Below are 16,957 nucleotides of genomic sequence, written 5' to 3'. Positions count from 1 at the left end.
AACCCATCTTACTTATTTTCATTCTTCGTGACGTGCATCTCAAAGGCCTCCAAGTTATTGTGGGACCCTTAAGAGGTCAATTTTATGTTATCACAATGCTAGCTCAGGACTCAGTGACCCAGAGAGAGGCTGCACCCTTTAAACCATCTCTGATCAGCACATTAAGTACGTTTTTTGTGATTGCTGGGTTTTATTCATTTGTTCTCTGCATCATCTGCTTGTGCTCGGAGACCTTTTCCCTCTTGAGCAAAAACCAGCAGAGAACCTGCTTGAGATCCCCACTGGAAAAGCTGTTGAAAGTTCTAGGTCAGAACGCAGTGGGCCAGGAATTTGGGACTGAAGCTGCCTGCACGTATTGTTCCCAGCAACACTCAGAGGAAAGAAGGATTAATGATCCAGTTCTAGTAAAGCCTGAAGACAAGCGGGGTTCAGTCCCAGGGTTGTCCACTTCCCCTAGAGCAAGATTGGGCCCAGGGAGACGAGGCTTAGGGTAGGCGTTCCTCAGGAGTGCTCCAGCACTGCAGTTCCTCCATCGCCGAGCAAGGAGCATTTCTGCTGATCTCGCTCGCTTTTTGAGGCTCCGTCCTGTCTTGGGTTAATTCCTTGACCAACTTCTTGTCCTTGGCACTGAAACACACTCAAAAAAAAAAGTTAATGAGACACAAAGGGAAGAAAAGAGCTTTGATTTGCAACTTGTGCTGCCCTCATGTCTGCACAGAAATCCATTCTGTAGCGTAGGGAGGGATCAGGAGGCCAGAAGCCTCGGTCGCGGCCGTGCTGCTGTCTCCCACGGAGACCATTTGGTGCCTCAGTTTGAGGGGTTACCCCCTCCACAGCTTTGAGGGGTCCTTCGTAGTGGTGCCATGGCCCAGGCAGTGCCTGAGCAGAGCATCTGAAAGGGGAGGAGGGAGGGTGCCTGATCCTCTCAGGGTGCCTTTGGGGATGGTGATTAAGGTGAGGAAACCAAGTTAAATTCTTGCACCGTGCAGTGGCACGGCAGGAACGATGGGAAAAGAGCACCAAAGGCTTTAGAGGAACACTCAGAAGCGGGGAGCTAGAGACAGACGACTGCCCTGATCGTTGCAGCTGCAGGATAAAGATCAGAAACGGAATATAGTTAGACATTTTGCAACAACTTCCCCAGCAAAGGCTGCTCAGCTGTTGTGCAGAGAAGAGCTCCATAGCATTGGTGTCCTCGCTGCAGTAGGGATGTACGTATTGAAAAAACACTGGATTTTCCTCAGAAATAAACATTTCAACACAGTTTTTGTGTGCTCATGGAAATGTGTTGAAGGGTTCACAGTAGGGTTGTTTCTAATGTGATTTGACCCTTTTGAAAGTGAAACGGGAGTTGTGCTTTGGTCATTTCTCCTAAACACCGTCAGTGCACTCAGCTAGTGCTCCTTCGGTGCCAGCGAGCAAGCCTGAAAAGCAGAGCCAGGAGGTCTTTGAAATAAGAAAATGGACAGGATTAGTTTCCCCTAATTGTCTGCCTCGCCGTCCTTCTGCATCGAGTATTAAAAACCAAGAAGGGGAAAAAATCTCTTGCTTTTTTCCCCGGTCAGTCACTTTTTAGTGACAGAATTTGGAATGCTTTAGGTGAGCAAGTTCCAGCTGCACGCGTAGATGTCCTTCATGTGCACAAACCTTTTCAGTGCACTCAGTGAGGGAAGCCAAAGCCGTCCATGTGTTCCCCTCTGGACTCTGATCCACTTCATGGTCTAGCTCAAGGACTTGCACGAAGCTTCTGGCTTGGAGCTGCAGAGAAACATCCAGCTTGAACTTCACTTGGAACGACGGCGAACAATTACAGGCACGAGATACGGGGCCACCAGATCCCACCGGGGCCGCGTGAAGGATCTTCCCAACAGTACATTTGCTGGTGGTTTATCCGACCCACTCCGAAGGAAACCAAGCGCTGTGGTTTCTGCCACTTCCCTTTCGGAGGCCCTTCGTCAGCCAGATAACTCCTGCAATGAGGAAGCGTTTTCTTGCTGTGTAGCCTCATTTCCAAGCATGTTTCATATTAACTCATTCCCTCGGTGTCCCCTGGGGGTGGGGTTACCAAGGAATTAAGTGCGTACTCCCAGAGAGGCTGCAGGTTCCTTTGAGGTCAGCGAGCGAAGGGCTGTAAATAAACCCATCAACATCCTCGCTGGTACAGCAGCTTCGCAGGGTGCTTTCCATTGTGCCTTTCTCAACGCATTTTTTTTTCCCCTCCTCTGCTTATAGCTGCCCTGATGTCTCTGTAAATCCATCCTGGGATTTCATTTGAGGAAAGGATCTGCTGAATCAAAAGCTTCCTTCCGTTCTTCCCCTGCCCGCTGCTTCCCTCAAGATGGCATCCGATAGCCCAGAGTCGCTAATGACCTTGTGCACCGATTTCTGCCTTCGCAACTTGGAGGGGACTCTCTGCTACCTGCTGGACAACGAAACGCTCCGACTCCACCCCGACATCTTCTTGCCGAGCGAGATTTGTGACAAACTTGTCAACGAGTACGTCTCAGGCCTGTGGAAGAAGCGGCTGTCTGGTTTGGAAAGGAGCTGGGGGGCTTGGGGAGGGAGGACCGTGGTTATCTAAAAAAAGTGATGGAAAGCATACAAGGAAAAAAAAATGGGGAGGAATTCATTGGGCTGTTTTGCCTGGTTTGGCCTCAAATTGGAAATAAGGATGCGCATTAAATTCAGAAGAACTATCCCCAGGGGTTACTGTAGTCCTGCCAGTCACCATTTCCATCTGGGTAACCCCAGAGTGCAATGAGCAGTCGCTGCTTCTTCCAAGAAGATCAGTAAGCAACAAAGGAGCTTTCCTACTTCCCACCACTGCAGCATAACAATTCTCTCTCAAACCAGAAAAATAAAGAGTGCAGAGTGCTAACAGATGTTGCATTTTAGGGCAGCTGCTCCCATAGCTTCACAAAGCAACCTGTTTCCAGGGTTTTCTAACTTGGCTATCGTAGTTTCTCTTGGCTGAACTCCCGCCCACAAAGTCTGGCAGAAAACTGGCTAGATAATTTTCTGAAAATGAAAAAAAAAAAAAAATCAAAGTTAATAGCTTTAAACAGTGAGGAAAGAAAAATCCTGGAGTCTGTGCTTGCCAGAATCCGGTTTGCTCAGAAATACACGTGACCTTGCCTCTGCCTTAGATTTTCCTAAGGAGTGTTAGCTTTGTGCAAAAAGAGATAATAGCCCAGCTCCTGTTACCCTGACATTATTCTGGATGATCAGGAGGGAGTCTTTGTGCTCAGGCATTTGGTAGCATTTTGTCATAACCAGTAAAGGTGCTAGGGCTGGACCTGAGCCTTTGCGTTGTGCTGTGCTAACACCGTTGCCCTAATGCAGGTATGTGGAGCTGGTCAAGACGGACAGCATCTTCGAACCCCATGAAAGCTTCTTCACCCTGTTCTCTGATCCCCGGAGCACCAGGCTAGCTCGGATCCACTTGCGGGAACAGATCGTGCAGGACCAGGACCTGGAGGCCATCAGGAAGCAGGTGGCATTGCAGTGTCAGCCGCTTCACATGGCAGCACCGCTGCCCGGGGAACAGCTAGAATCCCAGAGATTCCCAGGATCGTATCCAAGTTTTTTGGGGGAGAACCTCAGCATCCCCATCCTCAGCTCCCTACAGGCTGCTGTAGGGAATGGGCTGGGGACACATGGCCTCAGGCTGTCCCCGTGTGAGGTGTTGTAGGGAGCAGGGTGGGCACTCTGCCTGTGAGATGTTTCTAACTGTTTGATTTCCCGTCTTCCAGGATCTTGTTGAGCTCTACCTGACTAACTGTGAGAAGCTGACAGCCAAGAGTCTGCAAACCTTGGTGAGCTTCAGCCACACGCTTATCTCCCTTAGCCTCTTTGGATGCTGTAATATCTTCTACGAGGAGGAAAACCCTGGAGGCTGCGAAGATGACTGTTTGGTGAACCCCACTCGCCAGGTTTTGGTCAAGGACTTTACTTTCGAAGGTTTTAGCCGCTTGCGCTTCCTGAACCTGGGTCGCTTGATTGAAGGGGTAAATGTGGAGACATTGCTTCGGCCTTTGGCTTCCCTTGCGGCTCTTGATCTCTCCGGGATCCAGCTGAACGATGTGGGATTTCTGACCCAGTGGAAGGACAGTCTGGTTTCCTTAGTGCTTTACAACATGGACCTTTCAGAGGAGCACATCCAAGTGATTGCACAGCTTCACAAGCTCAGGTCAGCAGATCTCTTTTTCCTTCTTTAGCTTTTCCCCACTGATAAGAGCCACGCACGTCTCTTCTGAGTGGGCTACCTGCCTGCTGATGGAGAGCCATCTGTTGCTGGCTTCAGGTTATAAACCCTCCCATGAACACTCTCACTGTGCATGCCTGACACGGGGGAAAATTACATAAATATACACACAGAAACATATCCACTCTAACCAAACAGAAAAAGAACAGCAGAACACCCAAGATGTGGGAAAAAATGGCTACGGATGCATACAGATACCAGTTAGTGACAATCACTGTGCAAGTCAGTCCTTCATACCACTTGTTAAACGGGAACATCCAAAGTTCAAAACTGGCTCTGAGATAAAACTCGGAAAGCTCTCGGCTCAGACCATCTGCTCGCTGTGCTTTGTGTACGCACGCTGTAGATGGATGGTGCAACCAAGGAAAAAAGCAGCGTAAATAAATAGGCACTCCTGACCTAACAGTGCTGACAGTGAAATGACTTCCTGAAACAGAGACGAGACAATTGCTATTCAAACTGCACAGCGGTATCAGGAACAAGATCCAGGACTTTCCAAGCCAAAAAGAAGGGCCCTGCCATTCACACGAAGTATGCTTTGCAATACCTTTAGTATTGTCTCTACAGACTGCAGGCGCTAGGGGGTACCGCGTTAACACGTGTCCTAGGAGAACCTCCTGGGTAACACTGACTAAATCCTAATGACTTCGTTTGCCTGCTGGTGATTTGCAATGAAACTTGGTTCACAACGTGGAGAAAACACTTCCGAAAGTAGGAAGTTGGCTCCTGGCTTCGGCAGTTTAGTCTCTCCCAAGGGGTCTTCACTCAGCAGGCAGGAGCATGCCCTGCCCTATAAGGGACCCCATTTGCACATGGTAGCCGGTTAGTTTGCCCCACAACTCCCTTAGCAGCAGGGGTTTCCCCAGAGTTTAAGCATTTAAATCCTGTATGGTACATGAAATGAGAGTAATAGCCTCGAGTGGGGAAAAAAAAAAGATTGGGGAAGCAGACAAAAACTTGTGTAAATTAATTTGTGGGATGAGGCAACAAATGTTTCTGGGAATGCAAAGATCCTCTAGTGCATCTTAATCACCAGGCAGAAATGCTCAGGTGGCTGCTTTGATGGAGCTTGGGAAAGGCAGTTCCTGAGCCTAGAGCAATTTCCTTTGTGATGGTGTGGCCGAATGACTCACTGTGCTCCATTTGAAGTAGACCTCTACCAGATACCTGTGTGCTACGGTTAGACACAAGGCCAGATCCTGCTGCCAGATCCTACAGAACCACATTCCTGTATCTTAGGAAGGGAATAACAACAACAATCGTTGTTGGCTTGTCACTTTCCCCTGGTAGAGTCCCGTTTTAGCAACCAGCTGATGCTTTCCAGACACTGAGCTGCTCTCTGTCATTTGCAGGCACTTGGATATCTCCCGCGATCATCTGTCCAGTTACTACAAATTCAAGCTGACCCGGCGGGTTCTAAACCTGTTTGTGGAAAACTTGCTAAACCTCACTTCGCTCGATATCTCAGGGCACACCATGTTGGAGAACTGCACTATCCCAAGCATGGAAGAGAAGATGGGCCAGACAAGGTAAGGAAACGGCAATTACTGAGGTCTGCTTGGATGGCTAGTTTGGTCAAAGATGAATTAAGGACGCTTCCCTCTTCTGGCCTTCCAAAGGCAAGATACAACTGTTCCTAGTTCCTCCTGATGCTGAAGTCTAGTATGGGAATCAGCTGTGATTTCTGTATGTGACACAGGTAGAGACTGCAGGAGTAATAACAAATTCATTCTACCTAGCTTCCATACACATCTGAAGAAATTCTTTTCTGCACACATTCTTCCAGGGATCACTTGCAGTGGTTTGTAGATCCAAAAGGACTCCAGGGCCCTTTACGCATTCTCTATATAAAACATTTTTACCTTCACTGAAATGAGGCTTTTCTGAAACGAAAGACTCCTACACGAAGTAAACATATCAGCGTTCACAGGAGGGCTGGGTGTTTTCGGAACTCAGAACCTACAGGCAGATTTTCAGATGTGACCTGGATGCTGCGCAGACCAACCTTTGAAAATCCTGGTCCACCTCAGTAGGGCATACTTAGAGATGTGGTTTTCCAGGTCAGCTAAGAGCTCTGCCCTCCTGTTCCCCAAGCACTCAAGTGCAAAGGCAAACAAGTGAGACCGTACTGACTCTTTTCCCAAGCTGGTAAAAAAAAAAAATAATGCTGGCTCTTGGTCAATAAGGAACATGGCAGCAAAACAAGTGTTCTTGCATAAACATACCGGTCTGCTTCTGTGATCATCAGATGACATACAGACAAGTTCACCAATAGTTTGGATCAGTGAAATCCACGTCCCCTTCCTAAGAAGGGTTCACCCCAGCTAGCGAATGTCCAGGACAAATTCTGTCTAGGAGAGTTGCCTTCTGTCTGCATGAATTCTTACTGCTGGTTTTGTTCGACACGGTTAGCCCTTCACTCAGGATCATCTGGGATGCATGCCTATTGTTAGCTTTAGGAGAAGCTGGCTGGTGTACAACTGAAGTGCAGGTGATATCACTAGTTAGGGAGCAGTACAGTCAAAATGAACAGAGAGGAGGTAGCTGTTTTTATGGCAGGAGACACCCGGAGAAGCAGCGTACCAACACGAGTGATCTCTTTCTTTCCTCAGCATTGAGCCAGCAAAGAGCAGCATTGCACCCTTCCGGGGTCTGAAACGACCGCTCCAATTCTTGGGCCTTTTTGAGACATCTCTCTGCCGCCTGACACATATTCCAGCCTATAAGGTAATGAGGGTGCAAAATATTGGTAGTAGGTACTTGGCAGAAGTTCAGAGAACATGCAAATCACTGTCTGCTAGTAAAATGGAGTTCTTAAGGTCTCACGTGTGACAGTTTAGCTCTGATTTTTTTATAGCTACTTGATAATGCAGGAGAGCTGCCAGAGGGCAAGACAAGGCCAACACCCCACACAGTTTTTACAAGTGTTTACAAAAAAAAAAAAAAAAAGCCTTTTAGAGAATGGGATGAAAAATCACCCCAGCTGAAGGATTATCTGTGACTACCAGAAAACAAAGATAATAGGAATCTTGTGAGTAGCATCCTTCTGCCCCAGAGGTGCCATTTCTTGTCAGTCTGGGACAAGAAGTGACTCTTTGCTCCTGTCGTGGGCCTAATCCTACTAGAAGGACAGATGCAAATTGCCCCCTTTGACCTTTCAGACCTAACCTTAGAGTTCCCTTCTCATGCTGGCTTTCCTCCCTCACCCTTTCTTCCCTGACTCTTGTTCCTCCATGCTAGGTGAGTGGAGACAAAAATGAAGAGCAAGTCCTGAATGCTATTGAGGCATACACTGAACACCGGCCAGAAATCACTTCGCGGGCCATCAACCTCCTTTTTGACATCGCCCGCATTGAGCGTTGCAGCCAGCTGTTGCGAGCCCTTCAGGTAAGCCCCATGCTAGCATTTCTCTCACTCTTACAAGGGAAACGTTGCAGTCCCAGCCTTTTCTTCACACTGGGACAACGTATCAGACCATTCTGGAGAAAGTTCCAGTAGTGCAGCGGAACTGGGTACCTTCATTTCATAAGCACGCTCCTTGCAGGCTTGTAGTCTGTCCCACACAGCCATAGCTGTCCTTCCAAGACTCAACAGCAAGTCAGGGGCACTGAAGCTTCCTGTTGCTTCCTTGCAGCTGGTGATCACAGCCCTCAAGTGCCACAAGGATGACAAAAACATCCAGGTGACAGGCAGCGCGGCGCTGTTTTACCTGACGAACTCCGAGTACCGCATGGAGCAGAGCGTAAAGCTGCGGCGCCAGGTCATCCAGGTGGTGCTGAACGGCATGGAGTCCTACCAGGAAGTCACAGTAAGAGCTGCCCAGCCTCCTTTGGCTCCCCCATTTCTCCTTCCCACGTTAGGTCTTTAGCCTGGTGGTAGCATTTGTGGATTCTAAGCCTCTGTTACGTGAGCTGAGGCTGGCACCGGAGAACCGATCGCTCAGATCTGCTCTTTGCCTTCACTCAGTGGGAATTACGTGCAAGGTGCTCCTTATCCTTGTGATGTTCTCCGGAACCAGGGGAAGAAAGTGGTGGTAGCCAGGCACCTTTTTAGCTGATGTTAATGGTCAGAAGGCGTACAACTCCCAGCATAGGTGTCCAATACTGAGTATGGGGTGAAAAGGGTGTGGATGTTGGGGGTGTAACAGAAACAAACATCACGCCAATGCACTGCTATCAGAAGCCAGCTGACAATATTCACTGCAACGCCTCTGGGTTACAGAACGGTGACTCCTGAACAGAAAGCTTAAAGGCAGCAAGGAACTGCCTTGAAGAGTGATTTGCGTTGGGTGATTGTGCGGCCATGTGAGACCAGGGAGAGAGAAGAGCCTACTGAGAGGGCACAGCTCAAGCAGACCGCTAGGTGGGAGGGTGACAGAAATTTCAGTGGTAGTGGTCAAATAAGAAGATGGTTTCAGTACAAAGTAGCAAGAGAACATGAGGTGATGGAGTCAGGTTTTCGTAGCCACCTGGTACAGCATTTGCTTCCCTTCGACCCAGGTGCAGCGGAACTGCTGCCTGACTCTGTGTAACTTCAGCATTCCCGAGGAGCTGGAGTTCCAGTACCGCCGAGTCAACGAGCTGCTGCTGAACATCCTCAATCAGAGCCGGCAGGATGAGTCTATCCAGCGCATCGCCGTGCACCTCTGTAATGCTCTAGTCTGCCAGGTGGACAACGATCATAAAGAAGCTGTGGGCAAGATGGGTTTTGTCATGGTTGGTATGGTCCCAAGGTGTCTGCTTATCTTTAACCCAGGCTACCTCCATTTCCTTGCAGCAGTCCACCAAACAGGTCCAGCCAGTGAACCAGCCTCACCATATCACAGGAGAGAACTGGTGTTCCAGCAGCACTAGCCTCTCCTGGAGCCTGCCCTGCCACGTGACACCTTTTTCTGGCTTGCCAGCCCTGGGAGTCACGGTCTCAGAGACAGGCTGTCCATGAGAGCAGGGAAGCAGTGTGACCTGATACCTTCCCTCCTTCCTGCACCATTTCCAGAACCAGTACAACCTTTTGATCAGCTCCTTCTGCACCTCCCTGAATTTGCATTAGCTTCCCAACTCACATCAATACATCAGCCCTTCAAAGAACTGCAGCGGCCACTGCATTTTTGCAGTTCTACCACATTCCAGACTTTGTCACGCAGGTCACAACTGACTTGACTGTAAACCCAACAAACAACTGTGACATGGTTCAGCTCTGCAAATACTTGTAACATTGAACACAACCCAGTCCCACTGATTTAGAGAAAAGGATAACAAATACATACTCCCCAAAGGTTCAAAACCACATATGCCTGCAATTGGCTGCAGCCAGTCCTGCAGCAGCTGCAGCTGTCGGTTTTAGCTCTGTGATTCTTGAACCATTCTCATTCTTCCCCTTCTGCCCACAGACAATGCTAAAATTGATTCAGAAGAAGCTGGCTGATAAAACGGTGAGTATTTCCCACAAAATTATACATAGAGTATTTTTTCTTCAGTCTGACTTAGGCGTGGAGATCAGTCTGGAGTGCTAGCCCAGCTTCTCTACCAAAGATGAAACATCCCAGCTGGTGCTGCAGAATTTCCTGTCATTGGGGGAGGGCAAAAGGGAATGTGGTAGGGAGGCAAACACAATAAACAAACAGAATGCTGACAAGTTGAAAGTGAATAACAAGATTTTCTTAACTCTGGATTTGTCTGGGGGTGATAGCAGAGATGAAACAAGCAGTTGGTTTGCACTGGGCTCCTCCATTTGCAAAGATCTGTTTCTGTCCCTTTCTCTGTAGTGTGATCAGGTCATGGAGTTCTCCTGGAGCGCCCTCTGGAACATTACCGATGAGACCCCTGATAACTGTGAGATGTTCCTTAACTACAGTGGCATGAAACTGTTCTTGGAGTGCTTGAAAGTAAGTATGTCTAGTTTTCTCTAGATGAATGCTGCCATTGGCAGCGGAGATGCAAGTGCCTGGGCACGATTCCTAGCTATGCTAATCCATAAGCAGGACTTCCTATGTTGCATAAACAGAAAAAGCTTGCATGTTTCATTCTTTCTCCCATACACCCACCCAACCAGTAGGAGAACAGAGAAACTTAAACTGATCAACATCCCCCTCTTTCCTGTCTTGTACACAGCTCTCCTTAAGTAGAGCACCAGTGAGTAACAGGCGCTGGCCTTGATTTCTCATTTCACGTGTATCTCAAAGGCCAGAGATCCCATCAGAGAATTGCTAAAGAACCAACACCCAAAAATACTCATCCTTTTTAGAAGCACAGCCCAACCTTTCTCCAGGGTCTCTCGTTCTCAATATCACCGTGCCTCTACTGTTGTATTATCCTGTCTCTGGCTTTCTTAGGAGTTCCCAGAGAAACAGGAGCTGCATCGCAACATGCTGGGCCTCCTTGGCAATGTGGCAGAGGTGAAGGAACTCCGCCCACAGCTCATGACCTCCCAGTTCATCAGCGTGTTCAGGTGAGTGCCAGGCTAATGAGCAGCTGGGCTGGGTGAAAGTTCTAGAGCGTTGGTCCTGAATCACCTGGCGACTTTTCAACATCTGATGCATCAGGTTGTTTTTTCATTCTAAAAAAGCTAAAGGGAAATCATTTGACAGCTTTGTAAATGCCTTGGATTGTAGGGGCTTGTTTGTGGTGTTAATGCCACTGACAAACTGCATCCCTGGAGAGCGTTGCTCCTGTTTCAGGCTGGAGATGTTTTCTCCAATGACTGTTTCTGATCACAATAAAAGACATGCTGGTTTTTTTGCAAGATGCTAAGTGAGGTTGTTCTGGCACCTCCCAATGATCTCTTCTCTCTTGGCAGCAACCTGCTGGAGAGCAAAGCAGATGGGATTGAGGTATCCTATAATGCCTGTGGTGTGCTCTCCCATATCATGTTTGATGGTCCAGAGGCTTGGGGTATATGTGAGCCACACCGAGAGGAAGTTGTAAAGAGGATGTGGGCAGCCATCCAGAGCTGGGATATCAACTCCAGAAGAAATATCAATTACAGGTGAGGAATAGAGAAGTATGGCTTGTTTACTCAGGAGCCAGGCTCGTCACAGGAAGCAAACACCAACAGACAGAAGGGAAAAGGTACAGCAGAGCATGGACGTTCTGCTTAGAGTGAAGGAGAAATCCTCAGGGACATATTCTTTAGTGAGGGTTTCACATTTTCCTTTGACTGAAGGTAGCATGTTACGCAGGCTGCTGAAAATGGATACCTTGCCTGGCAATTCCTATGGGAGAAGCATGGGAACCCAGCAGGCTTCATTCTGCACATCTCTGCTGAAAGTACATAGTTCAGGAAACCCACGATCTGACTGTCTGAGATTGACTAAACATTGTTCTCTGAGACTTCTGTCCTTGGCACCTCTTCAAGACTTTAATTCTGAAAGACTTTGCTGTAGTTTTCACTCTCCTGTGGGGGATGTATAGACACAGTTCCCAGAAATCTCTTCAAGGGTTAATACAACTAGTGCAATCCTCCCAAGCCCTTCCTGTGTGAGGGTATCAGGTACTGTGTATTCCCATAGTGCTTGGCAGGAATCCTGAGCCACTGGCATTCCAATTCCTTAGCTACAGTATAGACACATGATTGACAGAAGAAACAGAGCAACCATTGCAGGTGAGCAGCTGGCTTTGCCTGGGTGTAATTTTGCTTTGGACCCTCTACAGAATGACCCATGCTGCTGGGTTTCAGCTGTCACGAGGAAATGACTGACAGAGGATAGAAATCAGCTGACTTCTTTGCAGCTATGTATCTGGGCAGTATGTTCATGCTAAAGCAGCAGGGCCTGTAAGCCTGCCAGTACTGCCATGTGACACAGACTTAGGCTTTGATGCCAGAATCTTTGACATGCCAATAGATTTACTGCTGTGGTTTCTATGAGCACAGGGTTTGCATCGCTTTGTGTAGCAAAGGTGCTGGAAGAAGCAGCTCTTGGATTTTTAACAAGTTCTACAATATTTCTGTGCAGGTCATTCGAACCAATCCTTCGGCTTCTTCCACAAGGGATCTCTCCGGTCAGCCAGCACTGGGCTACTTGGGCACTGTATAACTTGGTCTCTGTCTACCGTAAGTTCCTGTTTCAAAATCACACCCACTGCACTGTAAAAGTTGACATTGTGGATCTAAGCTTGTTACCAGAAAAACTAACTCATCCCGATTTAGCTATGTAGTTAAAGGGAACCGTCTTTGAATGACGCAAGAACATCCAGGCAGCACAGCCAAACAAAAAACAGTGAGACTTAGTGCACAGGAAATTCCTTCAATGTTTTGATCCCTCTGGCCATACTCTTATTTCTCAGTTTTGTGTCCTGTTTTATAGCCAAGGTACCCCAACAGGTTGTCTGCATTAGAAAATAAAAAGTTTTGTGACTTCTCCAGCAGCACCCTTCCCCTCCTGCCACCCTTTATACCACTCTTGTGAAGGTTCAAGGACCTGTTTTATTCTTTTCTCTGCAGCTGACAAGTATTGTCCACTGCTGATCAAAGAAGGTGGGATTCCCCTTCTGAAGGACATGATTAAAATGGCCTCAGCACGGCAGGAGACCAAGGAAATGGCCCGGTAGGAAACCAATGCATTGTCATCAACCATTCAGTTTAGCTTCAAGTTAGTTTTTATTCTTCTACATCAAGTAAGGCCACCAAAGAAAGGGCTGTGCTGATCTCTACAAGGGGTGAAGCAAACATGGGAGAAGAGCTGGAAAAATGATAGAAACAAGACTAGAGAGGGTGTTTATAGGTGGGCAATAAACACCTCATTGAGGGTTCATAGATGCCAGACAAATAGGAGTGGCTTGTTGGACAGGAGAGCCACGTTGCTAATTGCATCTTACTCTCATAGTCCCTAGTCATCGCTACTGTCCATACCTGAGGTGTGGGTCCCTGTTTGTAACCACATAGGCCTGTCACTAAAAGAGCTGACTCTGACTGCACAGTTAAAATCAGAGGATTCTTGAAAGGTGGAGAGCATCCACCACTGTTGTGAACTTCCCCAGATTATTAGATGACTTTCCTTTGGAGTCATTCTGCCCAAGTTTTAAGAGAGAGCTGCAGTTTCTAATCATTGACAAACTGAGCTCTGCAATTTCATGCCTGCAGGATGAATATAAAGGAGAAACAGAGATTGTCTGGGAATATATACCTGGTGGGTGAGTGGCAGGCATTCCCCACAGCGGAAGGGTTGTTAACTGCTGGAGGTGACAGAACCCTGCAGAAGAATATCATGGGTTAGGCAAATTATGTATGGTGATGTGACAGTCCAAGAACAGTAAATGGAAAGAACAGGAAAAGCAGGGACAGATAACAGCAGAGTGAAAACAAAATGTTGTAGGTATGTGCTTCCTGGTGTGATTCAAAGTTATCTGACAATTTGGATATGGGGGTGAGAAATGAATGGTCTCATGGATCTGGATATATACTAACATGACTTGAAATCCCAAGGGAATGAACGGCAAACTCTTGCTTTGTGGAATATGCTCCTTTTGATACAAACATTGCTTGATGCATATCAGAAGAGACTGCCTGCTGCAATCAGCGTATATTTACATAGAGATGAAGCTATGTTCCTGTCCCACAAATGTAACGCAGTAAGCTTTAAACTAAACCCTCTCTCCTTGTCCTGTTTTATCCATAGGAAAGTTATAGAGCACTGCAGTAACTTTAAGGAGGAGAACATGGACACTTCCAGATAGAGGCAATCACCTAGTGCCTCTTGCCAGCACTGTATCCAGCTTCCCTCTAATTCACTGTATATAGGGAGGACTCTTTCTTACCAACTCGCCCGTTGGAAGGAAACTTTATGTGTGTGTGTGAGACCCTCAGTAGATGAAGGTGAACAGGGGAGGGGGGGGAGGGACTTTTTGCACAACAAAATGCTTTCCTTAAATTAGTGGACTTTTTCGTTATGAAGTTTCAGATTGAAGTTCTGTGTGTATGATTTCTGTATAAAAAGAAAAAAAAAACAAAGACAACTACATTATGTATCTTTTAACCTTTTGTTTTTTGACCACACAGAGAGCCTCAAATGATTAAGAGCTTGAAGACCTAGTTGTGTGATCGCTAGTGTGACTTTTTTTATTTCCCACTTTTTAGAAATTTCCCTTTTGCTGTATTGCATGAGGTCCTGTAATGTCTGCAAGAACACCAGTCCTGAATTGGTATGGGCCACTCAGTGGGTTTTATAGGCAATGCTGAGTTATTTATTTGCTTAGAGAGGTTGGGGGACACAATACAAGAGAGTTAGACCAAGAGAACTGACCTTTTTAGTAATATTTGTAAGTAGAGAAAATGGGAAAGAAAGATCTTTCAAGTCAATTCATTCCCTTAAAGTTTCTTTTTATGGAAGACTCATGTTAATAGACGCACTGCTAAGTGTACGTGGGTTATTTGGAAGTAAGACATTCCCATTAAAGTTCTGTTTTGTCCCCTCTGGCAGTTCAGTAGGATCTGCCAGCCCACCCAGTCTCACACGGTCAGGGACGACCAGTAAAACCAGTTATACATCCGTGGCAACACAGAGCTTTTCCGTCTAAGGGAGGCTGTGCAACAAGGAACAAGGTTTGTTCACAAAGGGCTATACATCTTCATTCCAGTACTTCAGCTTTTTAGTTGTGTTCTGCTTTATGGGGAGGGGCTACAAATGCCAGAGAGTGGATTTCCCCTTGGCATAAGAAATTCTATTAGACCTGAGGCCAGAGCAGCTTGTACCAGTGCGAGTTCCAGTAATGGACTGAAGCTGTCCTACCCTTCTTCAGTCTGTGTTGGTACAAGTCATGCTCAATGACAAAGTAATCTCCCTTTCTAGGAAGCTTACTGCAGCACAGGTGCTGTCATTGGAGGTGCTAACATCCTCTTTTGAGCCTGGGGAATCTCTATGCACACTGTGGAGTGTGATCTCATGAAACAGCACCCCTTGTTCCACCCCAACATCTTCCCCTTCTTCTGGGAAGCAAAGGGCCCTATTCTTATCCAACTCCCACCAGTGCAGTCCCACTCACGTCAGCAGAATTACTCCAATTTATATGGTGCAGGGGAGAAAGGAGTCCCGCTAAGGTGGTCTTGACCTTTAAGACTCTAGACCTATAGATGCTTAAGAAGCCAAGGGCCAAAGTTTGCTGCGTAGCCAGGCACTCAACACCACTTTGTGCAGATCATGCTCAAGAGCCCCCTGCTTGTCACAGTTCTTTCACATTTCACAGTTCTTCCCTTAAAAAGGGGTTTAGAAAATATTTTACATCTGCAGCTAGAGGAAGCCACGGCCACGTGATTTAGGACATTTCAGGCCTCACACAGCACAGTAACCGTCGCTGCTCTCTTCCCTTACATTGCTCTCAGATTTGACTCGCTGCTATGACAGGTTCTTCTAATGCTCAGAGTTAATGCTGCCATTGCTGAGCACATTATAGATAGATCCTAGAGACACAAACTGACACTTTAAATGACAGAACACAGCTGCCCTGAGAGGTTTACTTTTTTTTCTGCCAATATGGTGTTACTCAATGTCTTTTTTTCTCTTTTTAACCATACGTCATTTGTTTTGATATTGTGAGACCTGTACTTTTTTCTTTAAGTATTTTTCAAACGTATATATATTTTTGTGTCACTTTTGAATTGTTTTCATATGGTTTGCAAAACTTGACAAATTATACTTTTTTGAGGTTGTTTGATTGAAATGTATTTTTATCTCTCTGATTCCTGTTCCCCAAGAATGTGTGTCCCTATAAGCTTTGAGACAGACAAGTTTATTTCATGATGTTTTCTGTGTAACACTTGCTAATCATTCTCCTAGATGCAAAACTAAGAGCGGCTGCATATACTGCTTACCAGCCTCCACGCGTTAGGGGAGTCAGGCTTTGCTCATTTAATCCTCCATTTACTGCTCTCCTTTTGAAGTTGTCTCATGTGACAGTACCACCCACTAGACTTTATTCCTCTCTAACACCCATGTAGTGAAAGCTCCTACCACTAAAAACTTGAATCAAGTGACAAAAAGCACTCAAGGTTCTGACTATGTTGGCAAGGTGGGATTGAAGGAAGTGGGGAAACATCACAGAGGCAAGAGGTCTCAGCAACCTAGAATGCAGAATCCCCAGGATTTAGTTGGCATGCTGAGGAGACAGCTGCAGCACACCTCAGCCTCACACTAATCACAGCAAATCAGGCTTTTTACTCTGAGATGTTGGCAAAACTACATCAAGGTTAATGGACAAATTATGGCTTGGTTCCATCTGTCTCAAGACTGAAGAACACCAAAGGTTTGGGTTTTCTCAAGCTAGTGCCTCTGTAAGTTGAGTTATTACTGAAGTCACACCTGCTGCAGCTAGACTGTGGGATCATAAACTAACAAGATCCAAGCTGCATCAAACCTTTGTTTCACAATGTAAAGATGTTCTCTGTCCTAACTGCTCTCATGTCCTCAGCAAGCTGTACCTGAGCCTGAACCAGAAAAACAAAAAAAAAAAAAAAAACATTTCAATTTCCCAGCAACATGGAAATTAATGGAGTCAGGCCAGCTTGCCAGAAAAGCTTAGCTTTATAAAATCTGTCACTAAGCCCAGGGGAAGGGGACAAATATAACTGGTCTGTTACAGCTAGCTACACTTAGGATTTTGAGATGGACCAAAAGCCAGGTAAATTCCGAGACAGTATTTAAAAAAAAAAAAAAAATAGCATAATTGTTAGAGCAACATGAGTTTTTGGTAAAAGCTTCAATTT

General features: G+C 46.6%; 1 protein-coding gene across 1 annotated transcript; it reads left to right on the top strand.

Annotated features, from left to right (window-relative positions):
• The first annotated feature begins 1,586 nt into the window (after positions 1-1,586).
• On the top strand, positions 1,587-16,692 carry ZER1 (zyg-11 related cell cycle regulator). The gene is made up of 15 exons (XM_035341957.1): positions 1,587-2,496; positions 3,343-3,493; positions 3,753-4,189; positions 5,617-5,793; positions 6,877-6,991; positions 7,505-7,651; positions 7,899-8,072; positions 8,764-8,979; positions 9,654-9,695; positions 10,029-10,148; positions 10,596-10,711; positions 11,060-11,248; positions 12,216-12,313; positions 12,704-12,806; positions 13,878-16,692. Exons 1-15 carry the CDS (start codon positions 2,339-2,341, stop codon positions 13,933-13,935), a joined length of 2,301 nt encoding a protein of 766 aa, XP_035197848.1. The 5' UTR covers positions 1,587-2,338; the 3' UTR covers positions 13,936-16,692.
• Positions 16,693-16,957: the final 265 nt, after the last annotated feature.

This window comes from Oxyura jamaicensis, chromosome 17 (assembly GCF_011077185.1).
Source record: "Oxyura jamaicensis isolate SHBP4307 breed ruddy duck chromosome 17, BPBGC_Ojam_1.0, whole genome shotgun sequence".
Taxonomy (NCBI): Eukaryota; Metazoa; Chordata; class Aves; order Anseriformes; family Anatidae; genus Oxyura; species Oxyura jamaicensis.
The sequence above is the reverse complement of the archived record's forward strand: the minus strand, read 5'-3'. Positions and strand labels throughout refer to the sequence as shown.